Source organism: Taudactylus pleione, unplaced genomic scaffold, assembly GCF_031769625.1.
Source record: "Taudactylus pleione unplaced genomic scaffold, aTauple2 ptg000326l, whole genome shotgun sequence".
Lineage (NCBI taxonomy): Eukaryota > Metazoa > Chordata > Amphibia > Anura > Myobatrachidae > Taudactylus > Taudactylus pleione.
The window spans coordinates 5,164,405-5,183,350 of record NW_028284727.1 but is presented as its reverse complement, the minus strand read 5'-3'; the positions used below and the strand labels follow the sequence as shown (position 1 = coordinate 5,183,350).

Here is an 18,946-nt window from a genome sequence, read left to right as displayed (position 1 = left end):
ATTTTGCCCATAAAATAAAGTAAATGAATTATAGAATCTTATTAGATTCTGGTGCCCTGATAAAAGGCTCCATAAAACATGCTAATAATCCGTTACACTATATAATGGTTACTACAACCAATAATGCACTGTGGACCTAATTCAGAGATGGTTGCTCTTCCGATGTACCCCCAGTTGAGCGATGTTTTGCTAGTTTGCACACACAAAAAGTCCAAGAATTCCTTACTGCACATGCATGAACCCAAGTGTCCTATGCTGATCGCAAATGTGTACGGTATAGCTAACACTTGAAGGGGTTTGTGATTCCTGGGTGTCTGAGTAGAGACTGAGAGGTGATGTAATGTGATTGCAAAAAGGGCGTGTTACGGGAGTGCGGCTGCGCTCCCAATCACTTCTACAATGATTCAGAGGTTATGTTCAGTTGGATTAGTTAGAGTAGACCCTAGGCTACTACAAATGTCGATGGTACGACTGATGTTGTGTCGATGTTAGTGTGTTTACAAACTCCATCACAAATGCTCAGTCCACACCGCCTGAGAGTGGGCGTCTCGCACTGTGGAGCACAAAGGGAGGTTATAGCTTTTGCATATTCTTGCAACTGTTATTGCAAGTGCGGCTGCATTAGCAACCCTCTCTGAATCAGGCGTTGTGTACAGTTGACAATCTGTTACTTGGAAATCAAGACAGCCACAGGTGATAAAGCTTAAATCCTGTTAATTATGGCAGAGCTTTTTAAAATGAGACGCCTTTACTACTTTACCAGTATCCCCCCTCCTCCCCTCTCCAATAAAATCACTTTGGGATCTGTGTAGTTATTCAGTTACTTGCAGTCTTGCTGAAATGATTCTCCTGTCAGCTACACCTGAATGATTCTAAAAGGTCATAAAGGTTGCAGCATTCCATGGCTCATCTCTTCTGCATAGCTTTCACCAACTCCTTTATAAAACTTCCAAGGTGACTGTATACAGGAATATAATAAGAAACAAAAAACATATCTTGTTAATGAAGTACACTAATATACAATACAGGTTGAGTCTCCCATATCCAAATATTCCGAAATACGGAATATTCTGAAATACGGAATATTTTTATCATGACTGAGATAATGAAACCTTTTGCTTTTTGATGGTTCAATGTACACAAACTTTGTTTAAGGCACAAAATTATTACAAATATAGTATAAATGACCTATTGGCTGCGTGTATAAGGTATATGAAACATATATTAATTTTATGTATGTAAACAAACTGATACCAGTCAGTTATAGAGCAAATTCACTGAAACAAATTATGTCCAAAAAAAAATTAAATCGGTGTCAGGGGTGGTTCAGCTGAAAAATGAGCAGTCCACAGGGACCATGTTTTAATAAAATGATCTGGAGTGTCATGTAGTTCCATTTTATATGTAAGCCATATGGCGTTAATAGTTGCTAAAACAGAGGGGGGGGGGGTGGAAGACTTCCAGAGGGAGGCAATCGGACATTTAGCTGCATTCAATATATGTTTGATTAATTTCAGTTTGGCTCGTGTGGTGTTCGGAATAGTCGAGAGAGGAGGGTGTATAAAGGAGTATTTGGGACTTGAATATCAACTACATCCTTAATCAATTTATGTATTTCCATCCAATACTTTTGAATACTAGGACATGACCACCAGACATGCAGCATGGATCCCACCCGGCCACAAAGCCTCCAACACAAATTAGAGGAAGAGGGGTATATAGAATGAAGTCGAGTGGGGACCAGGTACCACCTATAGTAGACTTTGTAGGAGTTTTCCTGTATGCGGACTGAAATAGAGCTCTTTGCGATCTCATTCCTTATATCTGACCATTCCTCAGGGGTTAATGTCTCTCCCACCTCTCTCTCCCAGGCCTCCTCATGGGCTTCTTTTACGGGTTGGTTATGTTGAATTAATGATTGATAAATTGTGGAAATAAGACCCTTAGTTGAGTGAGGATGTAAACAGAGTGATTCAAGTGTAGTTTTATCAGGTGTTGTAGAGGATTGTGTCTGGGAGTGAAAAAAATGGCGTAATTGAAGGAACTGGAAAAAAACATTATTGGGTAGGGAGAATTGAGCTTGCAATTCAGCAAATCCCGGGAGAGCCTGTAAGGGAGCTAGATCAAATAAAAATAAGATATCAGATTTAATCCATTGGCGAAAAGATTTATGTTTCATACCTGGGACAAATTCAGGATTGTTCCATAGAGGAACCAGTAGGGGGTGAAATGAGCGAATATTATAGAGACTGGAGCATTGGTTCCAAATCGAAATCGTAAAGCGAACAGTGGAAAGTATGGTTAGCTTAGGTGATCGTGAAAGGGCCGGGCACCAAAGGAAAGAATAGGGGGAATAAACAGATAATGCTCCGGCTTCGATGGATGTCCAAACTCTCTGGTCAGGCGGGGCATGCCAGAGAACACACGGGACTAATTGGGTTGCCCGATAATATTTAATTAGATCAGGAATACCCAGCCCTCCATCACTATGAGGTTTTTGTAATAAGCGCATTTTTACTCTGGGTCGTCTCCTAGCCCATATATAATGTGAGATCTCTACTTGAATATTTTTCAGTATTGTGATTGGGATATGTATCGGGAGAGTCTGCCACATATATAGTAGTCGAGGTAGTATGTTCATTTTGATTGAGACCATACGGCCTATCCAAGAGATTAAAGACCTATTCCACGTATGAAGGTCGGACTTAATGGAGGCAAATAGTCTAGGAAAATTGGCTGCATATAAGGAGGAATACGTCTTAGTTAAATAAACCCCTAAATATTTTATCTTATCAGTTTGCCAGCGGACGGGGAATGTGGATTGTAGAATGCGAAGGTCAGCAGGGGGATCTGTAAGTCTAAAATCTCCGTCTTATCTGTATTAATTTTATATTTCGAGAATATGCTATACTTATCTATCTCGAAAAAAGATTTGGGAGGGAGGAATGGGGGTCAGTTAGTGTTAGAATCAAATCATCAGCGTATAAAGCGATCTTGCGGTCAGTATTGCCAACTCGAATACCAGAGATATTCGAACTCAATCTAATCTTTGAGGCTAGGGGTTCCATCACCAACGCAAATATAAGAGGGGATAGGTGGCAAACCTGACGGGTGCCGTTGTAGATGGAAAAAGGGTCGGAAGATAGACCATTAACTAAAACGGAAGCTGATGGATTGTGATATAATGAAAATAATCCATTATAGAACGCACCCGAGAACCCCATGTTAAGCAAAGTTTGCTGAATAAAGGGCCGAGCTACATGGTCGAAGGCTTTCTCCGCATCGAGAGCCACCACCAGGGTTGGGTCTGATCTGCCCTGAGCAATTTGTATTAAATCGATCAGGCGTCTCGTATTGTCCGAGGCCTGTCTATTGGAAATAAAGCCCACTTGGTCCGAGTGAACCAGGTGGGGTAAAATTGGGGCTAACTGATTAGCTAGGATCTTAGCCAGTAACTTCAAATCTACATTCAGAAGTGAGATTGGTCTATAGTTTTTCAACTCCAGGGGGTCCCGATCAGGCTTAGGAATGACAACTATATTGGCCCTGGTGGTGGCCGCATCAAGCGATTTACCCTCCAACAGAGAATTAAAGAGTATCTTAAGCATAGGAAGTAAGGGTGTAGTGAATTTTCTATAAGGAAGAGCGGAAAATCCATCAGGACCAGGGGCAGCTGACCTACGTAGATGCCTTATGGCTGCTATAATTTCCTCTTCAGTGATAGGGGCATTAAGGGAGGTAATATGTGATCCAGAGAGTTTAGGTAATTTACAGGACTCCAAATATTGGCATATTCTATCAAGAGTGGGGGGGGGTATTTATGTCTACAGGTGGGAGGTTATAAAAAGATGAATAGTATTCCCGAAATAGATTAGCCATAGCCTGGGGATCATGAATTGGAGAGCCATTTGTCTCCTTATGACACATATACCGATGTGCTCACGATACGATTTTATGGCCAATTTCCTCATGAGCTTTCACGGGAGCTCCCTTGCCATCGTGATCACGATTTGGAGTTAAAAATGTCCAATCTGACTAAAGATCCATCTTGCAGCCAATGCATTGTATCCCAGATTGGCTAATCTGCCCTACAGCACGGCAGATCAGAAGATGCGATGTACGACGAGCGGGGCCGCGCATCGTGCTCGTGAGTATAAACTCACGATTTGTACTTTTTTTACCCGATTCGTCGTCACGATTTGTCGAAATCGGCCAAATCGTGTAAAATATCGCTATGTGTGTGGGCACCTTTAGTGGGCGGGCCAAAAGTGTGTCTGCCTTGTTAGATTTCTCATAAAATCTCTGGCGTGTCCACAATGGGGCATTTGCCGCTTTTTTAGAGAGAATCTGAGAGAGCTGACCCTTTACTGATAACATTTTTAGATACATGCGTTTTTTGGGAAAACGTTGATGGAGCTGCGTGAGTGAGGATAATAAAGATTCCAGTTCATTTATGCGCGTGAGATCCGCCTTTCTCTGAACAGAGGATAGGCTGATGAAAAGACCTCGCAGTGTGGACTTATGAGCTACCCAAAGTATTGAGGGGGAGATATCCGGAGTGGAATTAGTGGCGTAAAAATCTTTAAAAGCAGATGTAATTTGTGCTATATTAGCCTGTTTCATTAACAAAGACTCGTTTAAGCGTCAACAACGGGTCGAGGGTGTCGGGCTTGTAACCAAAAGCTCCATCTCGATAGCGAAATGATCTGACCATGGGATAGGTAAGGTCTGTGCCCCCAAGAGCCTTTGAGTGGATGCCCGGTCAACTAAAAAGTAATCGATTCGTGTATGAATATCATGTGGCGGGGAATAATGTGTATAACCTCTAGCTGAAGTATAAAGAGTTCTCCAATGCGTCATAAAGATCATTGAGTGACATGTGAGAATGAAGTCGTTTGGTGAGTTTAGATTGGGTGGAGCAGATTGAGACGGGACGAGATCTGTCTAGATTGTGATTTGAAATGGTGTTAAGATCCCCCCCCCCCCAATAATAATGAGGCCCTGTGGGAGTTGTGAAATATGATTGAAGAGGGTAGTAAATAGGGATACCTGCTGCATGGCCGGGGCATATACCGAAGCTAAAATAATCGGTGAGTTACTATACGTCCCTGATATGATGATATACCGACCCTGGTCATCAGATAACACTTTGTCTATAGTGATAGGGAAGTCCCTATGCAGCATAATTGCCGTGCCTCTACGCTTAGCTGACATATTCGAATAGTAAACCTGTGAGTATTTTTTGCTTGCTAGAGATGGATGAGTGGCTTTAAGATGCGTCTCCTGCAAGAAAATAACAACAGGTCTACGACGATGGAAAAACTGGATTGCCATGGCCCTTTTAGTGGGGGAGTTTAACCCATTGACATTTAACGTAAGAACCTTTAACTTCATGGTGGATAAGTATCTAGATAATTGCGTAATTTATAGATTGGACATATTGACTGGTTAGAAATCCGGGGAAAAAAAGAAGACAAATTAGGGGAGAAAGGAAAAGGATTAGGAACTACCAAGGTAGTAGAAAAGAGAAGACCTTGACAAACACAGAGGACAGGCCTAAATTGGAAAGAGAAGGCATTACAAATACCTTCCCTTTGGCGGGGAGCATAACAGAGAGCGAAAATAAGGAGTAGAAGAACTAAAGATAAATCGTACATGTATACTAGGGCAGAATAGAAGCTGTGACCACTTGTGCAGAGAATATGATAGGGGTAACAGACAAAAGGAAAATACTGTAGACATCGTGAGCAAAAATTGGTTCACAAACTTTATTAAGGCACAAATTATTAAAAATAAAGTATAAAATGACCTATAGGCTGTGTGTATAAGGTGTATATGAAACATAAATTAATTTCATTTCTCTACACAAACTTTGTTTGAGCCACAAAATAATTTAAAATATTGTATAAGATTACCTTCAGGCTGTGTGTATAAGGTGTGTATATAACACATAAATGCATTCTGTGTTTAGATTTGGGACCTATTCCTAAGACATTTCAATATGGTATGCAAATATTCCAAAATCTGAAATATTCCGATATCCAAAATACCCCTGGTCCCAAGCATTTTGGATATGGGAGACTTAACCTGTATATGTAACGGGCACTGCATAGGGGGGGGGGGTTCAATACTGGGGGCACTGCATAGGGGGGATCACTACTGGGGGCACTGCATAGGGGGGACAACTATTGGGGGCTCTGCATAGGGGGAGGGACTGCATAGGGGGGACTACTACTGCAGCCACTGTATAAAGGGGCACTGCATAGGGGGGGCCACTACTGGGGGCATTGTATAGGGGGGACAGCTACTGGGGGAACTGTATATGGGTGCACTACTGGGGGCATTGAAAAAGGGGCACTACTACTGGGGGCATTAAAGTGCACATGGAACAGAATGTTCCCAGAGTGACGAGAAACGGTGGTGTCGTATTGACACGTCCCTTTTTATTTATTTATTTTTTCTTCAGTGGCCATGCCCACTTTTTCACCATGCACATACTTTGGGGGTGCTCAGTTTTTGGGGTTTTTTTTTTTTTACCCTTTTCCCTGGGCTCCAATTTCTAGTTACACCACTGATTTCAAGCACACCAACAGTAAACACGGTGAGTATGCTTCACATTTATTATAATCTATATATTTTGCCTTTTTGTGTGTATCAATGTGCAGGTAAAACAAGGGGGGGTTGAATGACTTATGGCGTGGATAGTATGTGTGTTACTCTTGGATACTTGTAGTCTTATATATTGCAGTGTTTTAAAGTACAAATTTATTGCACCCAATGCACAAACTACCAGTGGTACTTTACATAACAAATGTCTACCCCTTCCCCTATTTAATTACCTTATGACTCCTTTACCTGTCTGTTTCCAGCTTCTCTCTAATGCTGCAGGTGGCCAGGGTAGGACTTTGTTTTTACAAGCCCGCACAGTATCTAATGGAGCAGGGTGGAGCTCAGAAAAGCGCACATACCTTCCTTGCTCTGCTGACTGGTCAGAAAGCGTCCAATGGGACCCGGCCTCTAATAGCCAATAGTAATATTCAGTAACACAAAGGCAGCCTGGAGAACACTGGTATAATTTTGATTCTGCTTGCAGATAACAATATGCAAATAAAACTCACTTAAATTTCTAGTTTCTGCTGAAATCGGCAACTTAGGGGTCTATTTACTAATCTTTGCTAGGAGATAAAGTGAACGGAGGTAAGGTACCAGCCAATCCGCTCCTAACTGTAATTTTTCAATCACAGCCTGTGAGATGGCAGTTAGGAGCTGATTGGCTGGTACCTTATCTCCGTTCACTTTCTTCTAACAAAGCTTAGTAAATAGGGGCCTTAAGCTGGGTACACATTGTGCGATATGTTGGCCATTCAATCGAACGGCCAATATATCATGAATGCATCAGCGGGTGTTTATGTGAATGTTGACATATCGCATTGGCAGTGCAAATCTGCAGATATATCGGTGCATGTGCTGGTGTGTACGGGTGACCTGTGATCGACCCAGGATTCAGGAGGTCGGGATGCCGGTGCCAGTGTTCTGAGCACCGTAATCCCCACGGTCGGGATATTAACCGCATCCCGCTAAAAGACATTAACTCAGTTTTACTTGCATTGTTTTGCAACCAAAATCCAAATTTCTTTTAAGTACAATACAAAATTACATTCCTATCTGTACTCTCCTTGTGGGAAGTATGGCGGGGGAGGGGGTTAATATTGCTGTCTTTTACCCATAGCAACCAATTTTAAACAACATTATTCACAGCATGCCTAGCATTAGTGGATTGTCAAACTCATCAGTATCATTTTTGTGTTCGTAAATATGCATATTTGAGTCGAATATATTTAGTGGGAGACACATGTCCTGTAATGTATTATTTTATGTTATTCGAAGCCTGCAAACAGTAACACTTTTATAAACCGAACAGCTTAATACTGTTTAAGCTCTTAGTTGAAGAATGTGCTCCTCTGAGACCAAACCTTTTGAGGATTTATTTTGATTTCAATATGGCTTAGTAACTAAGGACAACTTTCAGCGGTCTGCTAGCTAATGCCATCTGAGGATGGCATTTGCTACTGCGGCCAAGGTAAGCTATTTGGAGCTTGGTAAACTTTGCCAGTCAGCCACCGTTGAGAATAACAGAGACTATCTGCAGCATTTGATAGCCTAATGCAGGAGATATCGCTGATATATCCTCCATTAGGCCATTCTTGAATAGCTCAGATACCTTTTATTATTCAGAAACTGCTGTTAACTACATAGTTGAAAGAAAAAGGGGCTTGATAAATGGGTCCCTTAAAGTGCTAATAGTCCTCAGCTATTTTATGCAGCGATTGTTGCACATACTGTATCTTGCTGTTCACATTCATATTTGCACCTTCAAGAATTGCAGTATGGCATCAAAGACAACACCAGAGAGTATGGGCACTGGAAAATATTAATTATTGTTTAATTCAAACCTTTCTTTGTCATAGGCATCAGGCACGGACACCTTAAACTGTATAGCACTTAAATTCAATATCACACCCAACAAACTTGTGGAACTGAACAAGCTCTTCACTCACACCATCATGCCAGGACAGGTAATAACCATCGACACTAGAATTGTTCATGTTCAGCACTAATGTGACAGTGTTTTTATTGTATGTTCATTTTAGCTTTGATATTTTAAAATCGTGGATAGTTGATTAGTTTGTTTACTTTAATTAATTTGTTAAGCCAGTAGTTCCCAAACTTTTTTGAATCACGGTGCCCTAGAATATCAGCATTGTTTTCACAGCACCCCTAAGTTTGTTTTGTTCTTGAGAGATTCAGAAAAAAAACAGCACACAGTATGGGAACCACTGTGTTAATGACCAAACGTTGTTGTTTTTTTGTATAGCTCACCACAGCCATTTTCATATATTTGCAATGCATTTTATTAACCTGAAACATGGGCAAGGGAACACAGGCAAACATAGGTAGAAGAAACACTTAATATAGACTACTTGTATTGGTGGGCTGGTAGGACCACTTTAGGACATTAGAGGGCCCCCATAGTCTGTCAAAATGTGAGGAGTAATGGTGCGTACACACTGGGCGATTAAAGTGGACGACTGAACGATAACGATATCGTTATCGTTCAGTCGTCCACTTTATCGTCCATTTTTAACACAGAAAAGATGAACGATGGCGACGACGCGCGTTCCCGCGGGTCGTTCGTCATCCTCGTTCATCGGGCTGACATGCAGGCCAACCTGACGACCTCGTCAGGTTGCTGCATGTCAGGGAATGGGTGAGAGAGCCCGGCGCTGAACGATATCGCTAATGATATCGTTCAGCGGCTGTGCTCAATGTCATGAACGATATTGAGCACAGCCTGCCGGGGACACACTAGACGATATCGCTCAGGGAGCATATCGTCTAGTGTGTATGCACCTTAAGTTGCAGCTGTATGCTGTGTCTGATCCTTTCTCTAGTGTTAGATGGTTATATCACATCCACTAGCAGATAGTGGAACGACTGTACGATTGAACATTGTAATCGTACAGTCGTTCCTCTTCCCCTGCAGTCGGTCAGTGCAGACACCCTCCCTCATTCCTGATGATTGATGTTGGAAACGACCAGTGGGTGCGCGCATCGCTGGCCGTTTCTGACCTTATAGTGCACAATTTGTGCCAGATTAATGAGCGTCTGATACAGAAGACTTGAGACAGGTGGGGGTTGCTGTACAGTCAGCCCAGACACAATTAGGATTGTTGCTGTTGCTGCTCCTACTACTATGCCATTGAAAGTGCGTGGTCAGTTTATGATTACTATTGTAAAACATCTATAATCCTATTAAAGAAACCTATTTACTGTGAGGAAGAGGTGTGGTAATATTTTCTACTCAGTGTGGACATTTAAAAAATGAGTGATGCAAATATTTGCAATGAGGGAATTAATTACCGTTGTTTTTTTTAGTGACCTAACCACTGTCCATAGCTCACCTGTGTTACATGTATCTAGCTTACTGCTGCATAGAGCACGTTACATAGACTTCCTGCACATCGCTGACAGCCTCAGTCCCACCCTGCTGAGAAGGAGTCGTCAGAGGACAATGTGCAGAGCACTGATTGGAGGAGCTTGGCCCCTGTGATTGGCAGACTGTGCTGTGAAGGAAGTTCCGCTCCTACTACACTGACTTTTTTTGATTTTATTTATTTTTTTAGCAGAGCTGTTTGGGTTTGCAGCCTGCCAGTAACCCTTGATGAGATGCTGGCACAGCAGAACTCTGTAAGCGAGCATTCGTACAATACCCCCTACAATCCAGGCCTCATGAGGGGGGTACTTTTTCTGTCATTTGGGCGATTGATGGGTCTAAAACCCACATGTCCCTAGGCAGCTGCTTGGTTGCCTTGTGGATAATTCGGCTCTCTAGAGCTGTTTCTATTTTACTCTTGAGAGGTAAATTAGAGCTCTGTTAGGCTCTGGTCGTTATGGCTGTGTGGGGGTTTTAAATTAAAGAAACAATTTCTATTTAAAATAATATAATAATTCCTAGTATATCATGGAACTGAATTCGGAACTAAATTGGGGTCTCTCTAGTTGAATCTCCATTAGTGGGGTTTATTAAAGTGGATATCTGACCTTTATGTCCCCTGTGTAAATGTATGTTTTGCCCCATTATTTTAAAATTGCTTTCTTGGTGAAATTCTATGGTATTATTTATTTTGTAAGGGGAGACATAAGTTTGTAGTGTCAGCAGGATGGAGATGTCTGTATAATAAGAATAAATGTAAAGCAAGTGGTTAAATAACACATATAATATATACACAAATGACACTCAGGCTGATACCTCCCTTTCTTACCCATGAATCTATCAGTTGGGGGTCTTTCTGAGCCACACATAGTGAAAGAAATTGGGGGCAGGAGCAGTTAAAGAGAGGAAGGGGGACTCTATGTGCAATCTTTGTGCAGGCTCCATCTTTTCCGGCAGCGCATTAAACTGTGGCTATGTGCCAGAGTCTACTGTGTACGCCCCGGTCTCCGGGAATATGGTTCCCATGCTCTGTTCTCTGAGACTTCTCTACTGTGCAGATGCAAGTCTCCAGGAAAACGGCTGCCGTGCCATATTCCCAGTGATTTTTGTTTGCAGGGCTCTGGAGAGTTAAGTATAATTAAACAGGTGCAGTGTGGGCCTGTGTGCACCGCACACCCTGCACCCATTATAGATAGCAGTTGGTAAACCTATGGGATGGGCGAATTAGCGCTCAAAGACACACTGATAAAATGTAGAAAGGGGATAACCTCCTTGTTCTACAGCCACTAAATTGGGAGAATTTGGTGTTTCTATTTGGTAAAACTGCAGTCTTTCTACAGAAATATTTTGGAAACAAAATGTGAATTATTTACCTGAAGACTTAACTCTTATAGCTATGAACCTTTGACTAACCGATAACAAATATCTAAATGTTTTGGCAGGTTCTTTATGTACCAGTCTGTGATCTTCATTCAAATTCTGGTATTACATCTCCATTGTCATCAGATGCAGAGTATGATAAACTACCTGTGAGTATGTGCTGTCCTATATACAGAAGTGTTCTCATACGGGATGCCGTTCATTTACCGGCGTCTGGAATGCCGGTCGTGGGAATCCCGACGCTGGAAACCCGACTCAGTATTTAGATGTCTATCTTTAGGACAGACTCATATCTTTAGCCAAACGCCGTAATCCCGACGCCCAGTATCCCGAACGAAGGTGAGTGGGGACATTTAGCTGTTACCCGCGATGGATGGGGAGGTTTAGGGTGTGGGACGGGGGGTTAGGGTTACGCATCACCTGGGGGGAGGTTAGGCACCATTTAGGGAGGGGAGAGGGGAGGGTTATGGTACTTACCAGCCCCAGTCGGGATCTTGATGGTTCGGGCTTCCAGCGTCGGTATGTAGTCCACCGGCAATACATCCGGCGTCATTACATACCGATTCCTTCTCATACATCTATCATTTTTGCACCATATGGCACGATGCCTATGCATTTGGTTTTTTTTAACCCTCAATTTTGCATCTTCGTTTACATGCAGTGTACAAGGTACTTAGGATGATTTTTCTTTTGCTGCAAAGGAATTGGTATAAAGTCATGTTTTGGCGCTGCTAAGTAGCAAAGTCTGTGGCATGCTAAAGCATATACAGATGTGTTTTCTTACATCTAGCCAGACTACGCCATGTGTGTAAGATGCCTCGTGTGAGTGAGCCTACAGGTCTCGCATGACTCTGCTAGCGCCGAGCGTCTTTTTTTTTTTTTTTGTCCAGAAATGCGTCTTAGTCATAATGTGATGTACTAGGACACACCAGGAGGCTGTGCTGATTATTTTGATATGTGACACTTGTATGTCTGTGTGCGACTGAGTTTGTAAATTAAGCGCAATGGAACTGGTGTGGAAAAATGAAACTGCTGCTGCACCGTAGCCCTTTGTATACAGATTCAGAGACAGTCACACACAGATATGCAAGTGTTGACTATCAAATTAATCAGCACAGTCTGCTGGTGCATCCTAGTTGCATCACTTTGTGACCAGGACTCTGCATCAGCAGAATTGCGTGGGACCTAGCGCACCAAGAGGGGTTGTTTGGCGTGACTGCAGCAAGAATGTATGAGGACACACTTGTAGGTATATGTGGACACATCTGTAAAAAGACTCCATTTATAACCTATGAATGAGGAGTCTTGGGCAGGTTTGTTTTTAAGAGACCTGATCTAGACTCTGCCCATTTCCTCCTTGTCTTTCCTAAATTGGAATGCCAGAGAATCATTTAAAAAATATGGCAAGTATCATTGTCTTATGGTAATTGGTAAAAATTAGTTTAACCTGCTGGCAAAAGGCCAAGTAGTCAGGGCCCATAGGCGTAGATACCGAAGGTGCAGGGGATGTGGCTCCAATGGGACCCGGCCTGCCTCCATGACCCGGCCCTTCCATTGCACCTATGCTGCCAGGCCAGCCAGGTATGTGCTCATCTCTTGACCTCCGTGGTCGTCCTTCTTCAGTAGTGTGCTGCGCTGGGCAGGCACATCTGCTCTCCTGGCGGGCTCCGCCTCTGTCTCTTCTCACTGACTGATGCTGGGAGATGTGGCCATGCTGAGCCTGCCGGGATATCCGTAGATCATGGCCACACCTCCTCCCAGCATCAGTCAGTGAGGTGAGGCGGACCCGTTCGGGAGAGCAGCTGTACCTGCCCTGAGCAGCACACTGCAAAAAGAGAAGTCATCCACAGTGCTCAAGAGGTGAAAAATTTGTTGGTCAGCATGGGCTATTTTAATTGACACCGTCCCAGACAGGTCAGCACAGAGTCGATGCTTCTATAAGAGAAGCAGTGTGGGGCAATAAAATGTCTCCCACTCCCAATTTAGAGATTACCAGTCTTGTGCTGAAAAGTAATAGGGCTCATCGGGGTGGCTGATGAATTTTAGCCTGTAGGGGCAAGCACAAAGCAGTGGCCCATCCGTAACGAGTGGTTTTAGTTTTTGAGCCCAGGCTGATTAATAAAGAGTGAAAACTATTTTGCTGGAGAAAACTCATATCTAAATGGGGTTACTACTCACAATAACCCTACTGGGGTACCATACTTATTTACTAAGCATCAAGGTGGTACTCCCTGTTCTTGGATTACAGCATTTGCATTTGTCTGTCGGTCTGACAGACATTTTATCTGACTATGTATGTAAGGTGCATACACACATAAACATTTTCTGCCCAACCATCCAACTAGTTGATTGGTTGGAAAGAAAATCTGGTAAGGTATGAAAGCAAATGACAATCAGCAATTTGCTCCCAAATGCTGGAAAATGGACAAAAACTGTTGTTTGTTAAATGTGTGATCTAAACAACTTGTTCAAACTTGTCTGACGACCATTTTCATCTGTTTTCTGGCATTTAGGAGCAAATTGCTGATCGTTATTTACTCCCATACGTTACCAGATTTTTATTCTGACCAACTAGTTGATTGGTTGGAATGAAAATCTGGTAACGTATGGGAGTAACTGATGATCAGCAATTTGCTCCTAAATGCCAGAAAACAGAGGAAAATGGTCGTCGGACAAGTTTGATTTCAATCAGAATACAACTTATTTAAAAGATAACATGTGCAAAGGTCTTGCCATCTGAGAGACAATGAAGAGCTAACTCTGGTTCTGGTATGCCTCCTCAGCAAATACCGCCTGAATAACACTGCTCCGTCACCAATAAACACTAAAAAGGTCTTCAGGCAAGTTGGTTAAATCTGTTTGATTTAACCACTTAACTGACACATTTTTTCTCCAAAAACTGCTCCGAAATTGTCTTTTTTTGTTTTTTTTTTATGATTGAATTAGGTCAAGAACATATCTTTAAAAATAATTCAAAGCAATTTTTTTTTATTTTATTTTTAAACGCCATATACCATAAAAATATATATTTTTTTATGGTATACTGTAGTTCTGGTCATTGACAGCTGTACCATCGATGGCTGATTGTTTCTATCGATGGTTCAACCATCGATTGACATCGGTTGGGGGGCTCCATACACTATACATATATATATAGCATATATGCGCTCACACATACTGTGTATATACAGTGTGTGTGTATATAATATATGTATGTATAGATCACACGTGTGTGTATGTATGTATGTGTATATATATATATATATATATATATATATATATTTATAATATATAGTGTGTGTGTGTATATATATATGGGGTGGGGCTTGCAAAAATAGAGGAGGGAGAGAAAGGGTTGGCTCCTTGGCCAGCGGCTGCTCCCTCTACTATTTGCAGCCGCTGGGGAGCCGCTAACAGGGCGGTGGGTGGGGAGGGGGCAGAGAAAAGGTTAGCGCTACCCTCTATTTGCCCGGCGGCTGCTCTGTCTAGTTTGCAGCCGGCGGGCTGTTGCTAGTGGGGGTGGAGAGAGAAGGATAGCGCTGTTCTCTGCCCGGCGGCTGCTCTGCTCTGCCATCAGCCGCCGGGCTGCTGCTAGCTCCGGAGGAGGGAGAGAAGGACAGCGCTGCCTTCTCTGCCCTGTCAGCAGCCGCCGGGCTGCTGCAACTGCCGGGGGGGTGTGCGCCAGCGCTGGGCTGTCCGATCACTGATCGGCCGGCCCACAGGGAGGGACAGTGTGTAAAGGGACCAGGAGGTCCCTCTGTGATTGGCGGCTGCTAGAAAATAATTTTTCAGCAGCCACCTACACAGCTTTCCTGACTGGTCATATCAGATATGACCATGTCAGGGAAAACCCAGTCTGGTATGGTCGTATCTGATACAACCATGCCAGGCAAGTGGTTAAATAACTTGTCTGAACAACAGCTTTCATCCAGTTTCCAGTGTTTGGGAGCAAATGATTGATTGTCATTTGCTTCCATGCATTACAGGATTTTCATTTCAACCAACTAGTTGGATGGTTGGAGGAAAGTTGGTCTGGTGTATGGCCAGTTTTAGTAAATTTCTCCCTTTAAGGGGCCTATCCATTAGGCGACCTGAAAGTTTGAACGTCTAGCGTTCAGACCTTCAGGTCGCCGAGGTGCGGTGCCCGCACTGAACGGCGTTCACTGAACATCATTCAGTGAAGGAGCCCGACCTCCTATCTCTGAACATGCTGAACCTGAAGAGCATTGTCAGCTTGACGGGCATGTTCAGTAGACAGTCGGGGATGGCAAGGACCCTGCATGCACGCGCTTCACTGGTCCTTGCCGGCTATCCATTGCACGACTTTGTGAACAATGCGATCAAAACCACCTGGTTTTGGTCAGATTGTTCAGTCGGGTAATGGATAGGCCCCTTTAGTCTCTATAGTTATATAAGTGCCATTACACAACTTGTCAGTGTGTGCCTTTCCTGTATCCTCCAGCTCCCACAGTTTGTCAATATGACAAACATATATACAAAATGCCAAAACAACTTCCCAACAGCCTCATAGTTAATTTAATACACTCTTTCCTACTTGAGTTTTGGTGGAAAATAGCATTGTGACAGAAACAAAGAGCTTTTTCCTTCTAAAAAACATGAATAGTCTTCAGATCATGGAAACTGTGTTGCAGAAGTTCAGACATATATATATATATATATATATATATATATATATTTACTATGTTTCTATTTATTTAAAGGATGCAGATTTGGCAAGAAAATCCACAATACCGATAGAAAGAGTTCTGTCATCAACGTCAGAAGAGGAGGAGCCTGTTGTTGTGAAGTTCTTGAAAATGAACTGTAGATACATAACGGATGGGAAGGTAGGTTAGGAGCGAAATGGCTACATCTAATTGCTGAATAGTGATATATTCTCACACAATCCTCAGATTGAGAGATGATTTACTTGCATGTATATTTGGCATGCAAAAGACCGAATCCATTCTAAATATAAATAATTGGTAGTAAATAAATATGTGCAAGTATACTGGATTCTTATAGGTGGATGATAGATCTATTCTGCTAACCATTTTTAAGCCTTTAGATGGTACTTGCGTACTAATAAATAATTTAGAAATCATTGTTACTATTGGAAATTTTTAAGAATTGCGTCTGGTATATAACTTGGAATGCAATTTCGAAATATCACTATGAAACACTTCGTGGGAAAAAATATTATTTGTTATATTTGCATAATGTACAAAGCAGCCATTTTAGCTATTTACATCAATTTTAAACAAAAATACAAAAAAATTGTGATTTCGCTGGCAGTGTTTACAGATCTTCAAGAAACTTCCATTCATTTCACTGTCTGTCACATGTAGTAAAACCATTATAAATGACTGGGAGCAGCTAAATGAATGGACAAAGTTCTGTCTACTGTGTGCAGTTTTCTATTACTAGGCACAGGTTTAGTTTCAGACTAGTTTGAACTCTGGACACCCTGCAAGAGCTGATATTTGCATTTCAAAGGATCTTGCTTGTGTGGGTGTTCCCATGTGTCTGGAGTTCCCAGTAGAGTAAAGGAACACATCCACTAGACGACAGGCAAAAGACTGCACGATTACGACATTGTAATCGTGCAGTCGTTTGTCTGTCTGTGATGAGCCTGCACTGACCGAGCAGTTGTTCAATGTAGGCACATCAATCATCTGCAAACATGCACAACCTGACGTTATCGTCAGGTTGTGAAACACATTTGTACGATGATAGATGTCTAAACGACCAGCGGGAGCGCGCATTTCTGGTCGTTTAGACCTTTTTTTTTAAACAATCTGCAAACTATTATCGAACGATCACGATATCGTTCAATCGCTCAATTTAATCGTGGATGTGTGCTTTTAGTTGCTTGTTATCACATTAATAGTGACTTGTAACTTAATTTAGGGGTTAATTCATGCACTTCATGATAATGCTCAGTACTGAAAGCTTCCGCTGCAATGACATTCTTGATATAGTAGTAGTAAGCTTTCAACAATGAGCGTTATTAAAGTGACAACTAATAAATTAACCATTTAAAGACTTCTTAATCTCTCATGGAGGAAAGAGACACTGCTGCATGTGGTATCTAGGGACATGGAAACACAGGAGAAATGCAGGATCATGTGGAATACATAGGGTTAATAAAGCACACTTTTTGGTTTTGAACTGATCGCCTGAAATCATTGAAAACCTGTTTGGTAATTTCGAAAAGCTATTTGCCAAGGTTGTCTTTACTAGATTCCTAGTAGATTCAGACGTTTATCTCTGAAAAAATGTTACTGATTTCTTGCAGTTTCCAGAACTAGTTCTAAAAATTAAATATTACTGTATATACCAAAAATAAAAGGTGCCGGTACTGCGTACCATGATAAAAAAAAGCATTGCTTATTTATGGGATGTCACTGGAACATGGGTGATTTTAGTGATTTTGCAATGACCTGCAATTTTGTTTTGGAATTAATAGGTTGATATGCCTTGACCTAATCTGTGATTAGGAAATCAACTAATAATTTCTGAAATTTGAACTGTACTGTCTGACCCCTTTTGTATTAAAAAGTTGCTATTGGGACACAATACTTCTTTGAATCAATTTATACATGTTTACACAGGGTGTTGTGGGTGGAGTCATGATAGTCACTCCCAACAATGTAATGTTTGATCCCCACAAATCGGATCCACTGGTCATTGAGAATGGCTGCGAGGAGTATGGTCTGATTTGTCCTATGGAAGAAGTTGTTTCTATTGCACTTTATAGCGACATATCCCACATGAAGATTAAAGATGCACTACCGTCGTAAGTAAATCTTATAATGATCTTTAGTAAGATGTTAATTTAATAGTAGACTACTCGCCATATAACTGGCTTAGGAAGCTATTCATGAAAGCTTGGAGAGACATAAAATTGTGAAGATACAGTACCAACCAATCAGCTCCTAACGCTGGGCACATACTTACCGATGTGTGTACCCAGCGATGTGGCGCCCGGACAGGCCGACATATCTGGTGACCGGTACACATTACACAATCCGGTGCCTAACTACCCGATATGTTGGGCACCAGCTTAATTCTCCTGCCTGGCATGTAGGGCCGATGAAACTACCCTGATGCACGACCTGCGGGAGCGTGCATGGTCGCTCTCATAGTGGGTACACATTTGTGATGTGGACAATATGTCGTCCCAATCTGCCGGTTCGGGCGACATATCGTTTAAACCTTAAGTTTCATTTTACAAGCACAGGGGTCTATGTACTAAGCCTTGGAGAGAGATCAAGTGGACAGTGATAAAGTACCAACCAATCAGCTCCTAACTGTCACTTTACAGGCTGTTTGGAAAATGACAGGAGCTGATTGGTTGGTACTTTATATCTCTCAAAGGCTTAGCACATAGACCCCACAGACTGTACAATGACAGTTAGGAGCTGACTGGTTAGTACTTTCGCTCATAATTTTGTCTCTCTTCAAGCTTCCATGAATACCCCCCCTGATCTTTCCTCACTACATACATATATACATACATACATACATACATACATACATACATGTCAATGTTATCAATTGGCTTTGATT

The 18,946-nt window shown here is 42.1% G+C and overlaps 1 protein-coding gene across 3 annotated transcripts in view; it reads left to right on the top strand.

Annotated features, from left to right (window-relative positions):
* NCOA7 (nuclear receptor coactivator 7) overlaps nucleotides 1–18,946 on the top strand; it is a 70,830-nt gene that overhangs the window by 6,832 nt on the left and 45,052 nt on the right. For all 3 annotated transcript variants that reach the window (XM_088443104.1, XM_088443103.1, XM_088443105.1), the window contains exons 3-6: nucleotides 8,469–8,576; nucleotides 11,437–11,523; nucleotides 16,096–16,221; nucleotides 17,989–18,173. In XM_088443104.1, coding sequence (XP_088299230.1) covers nucleotides 8,469–8,576; nucleotides 11,437–11,523; nucleotides 16,096–16,221; nucleotides 17,989–18,173 — 506 coding nt within the window. The remainder of the gene's footprint in view (nucleotides 1–8,468; nucleotides 8,577–11,436; nucleotides 11,524–16,095; nucleotides 16,222–17,988; nucleotides 18,174–18,946) is intronic.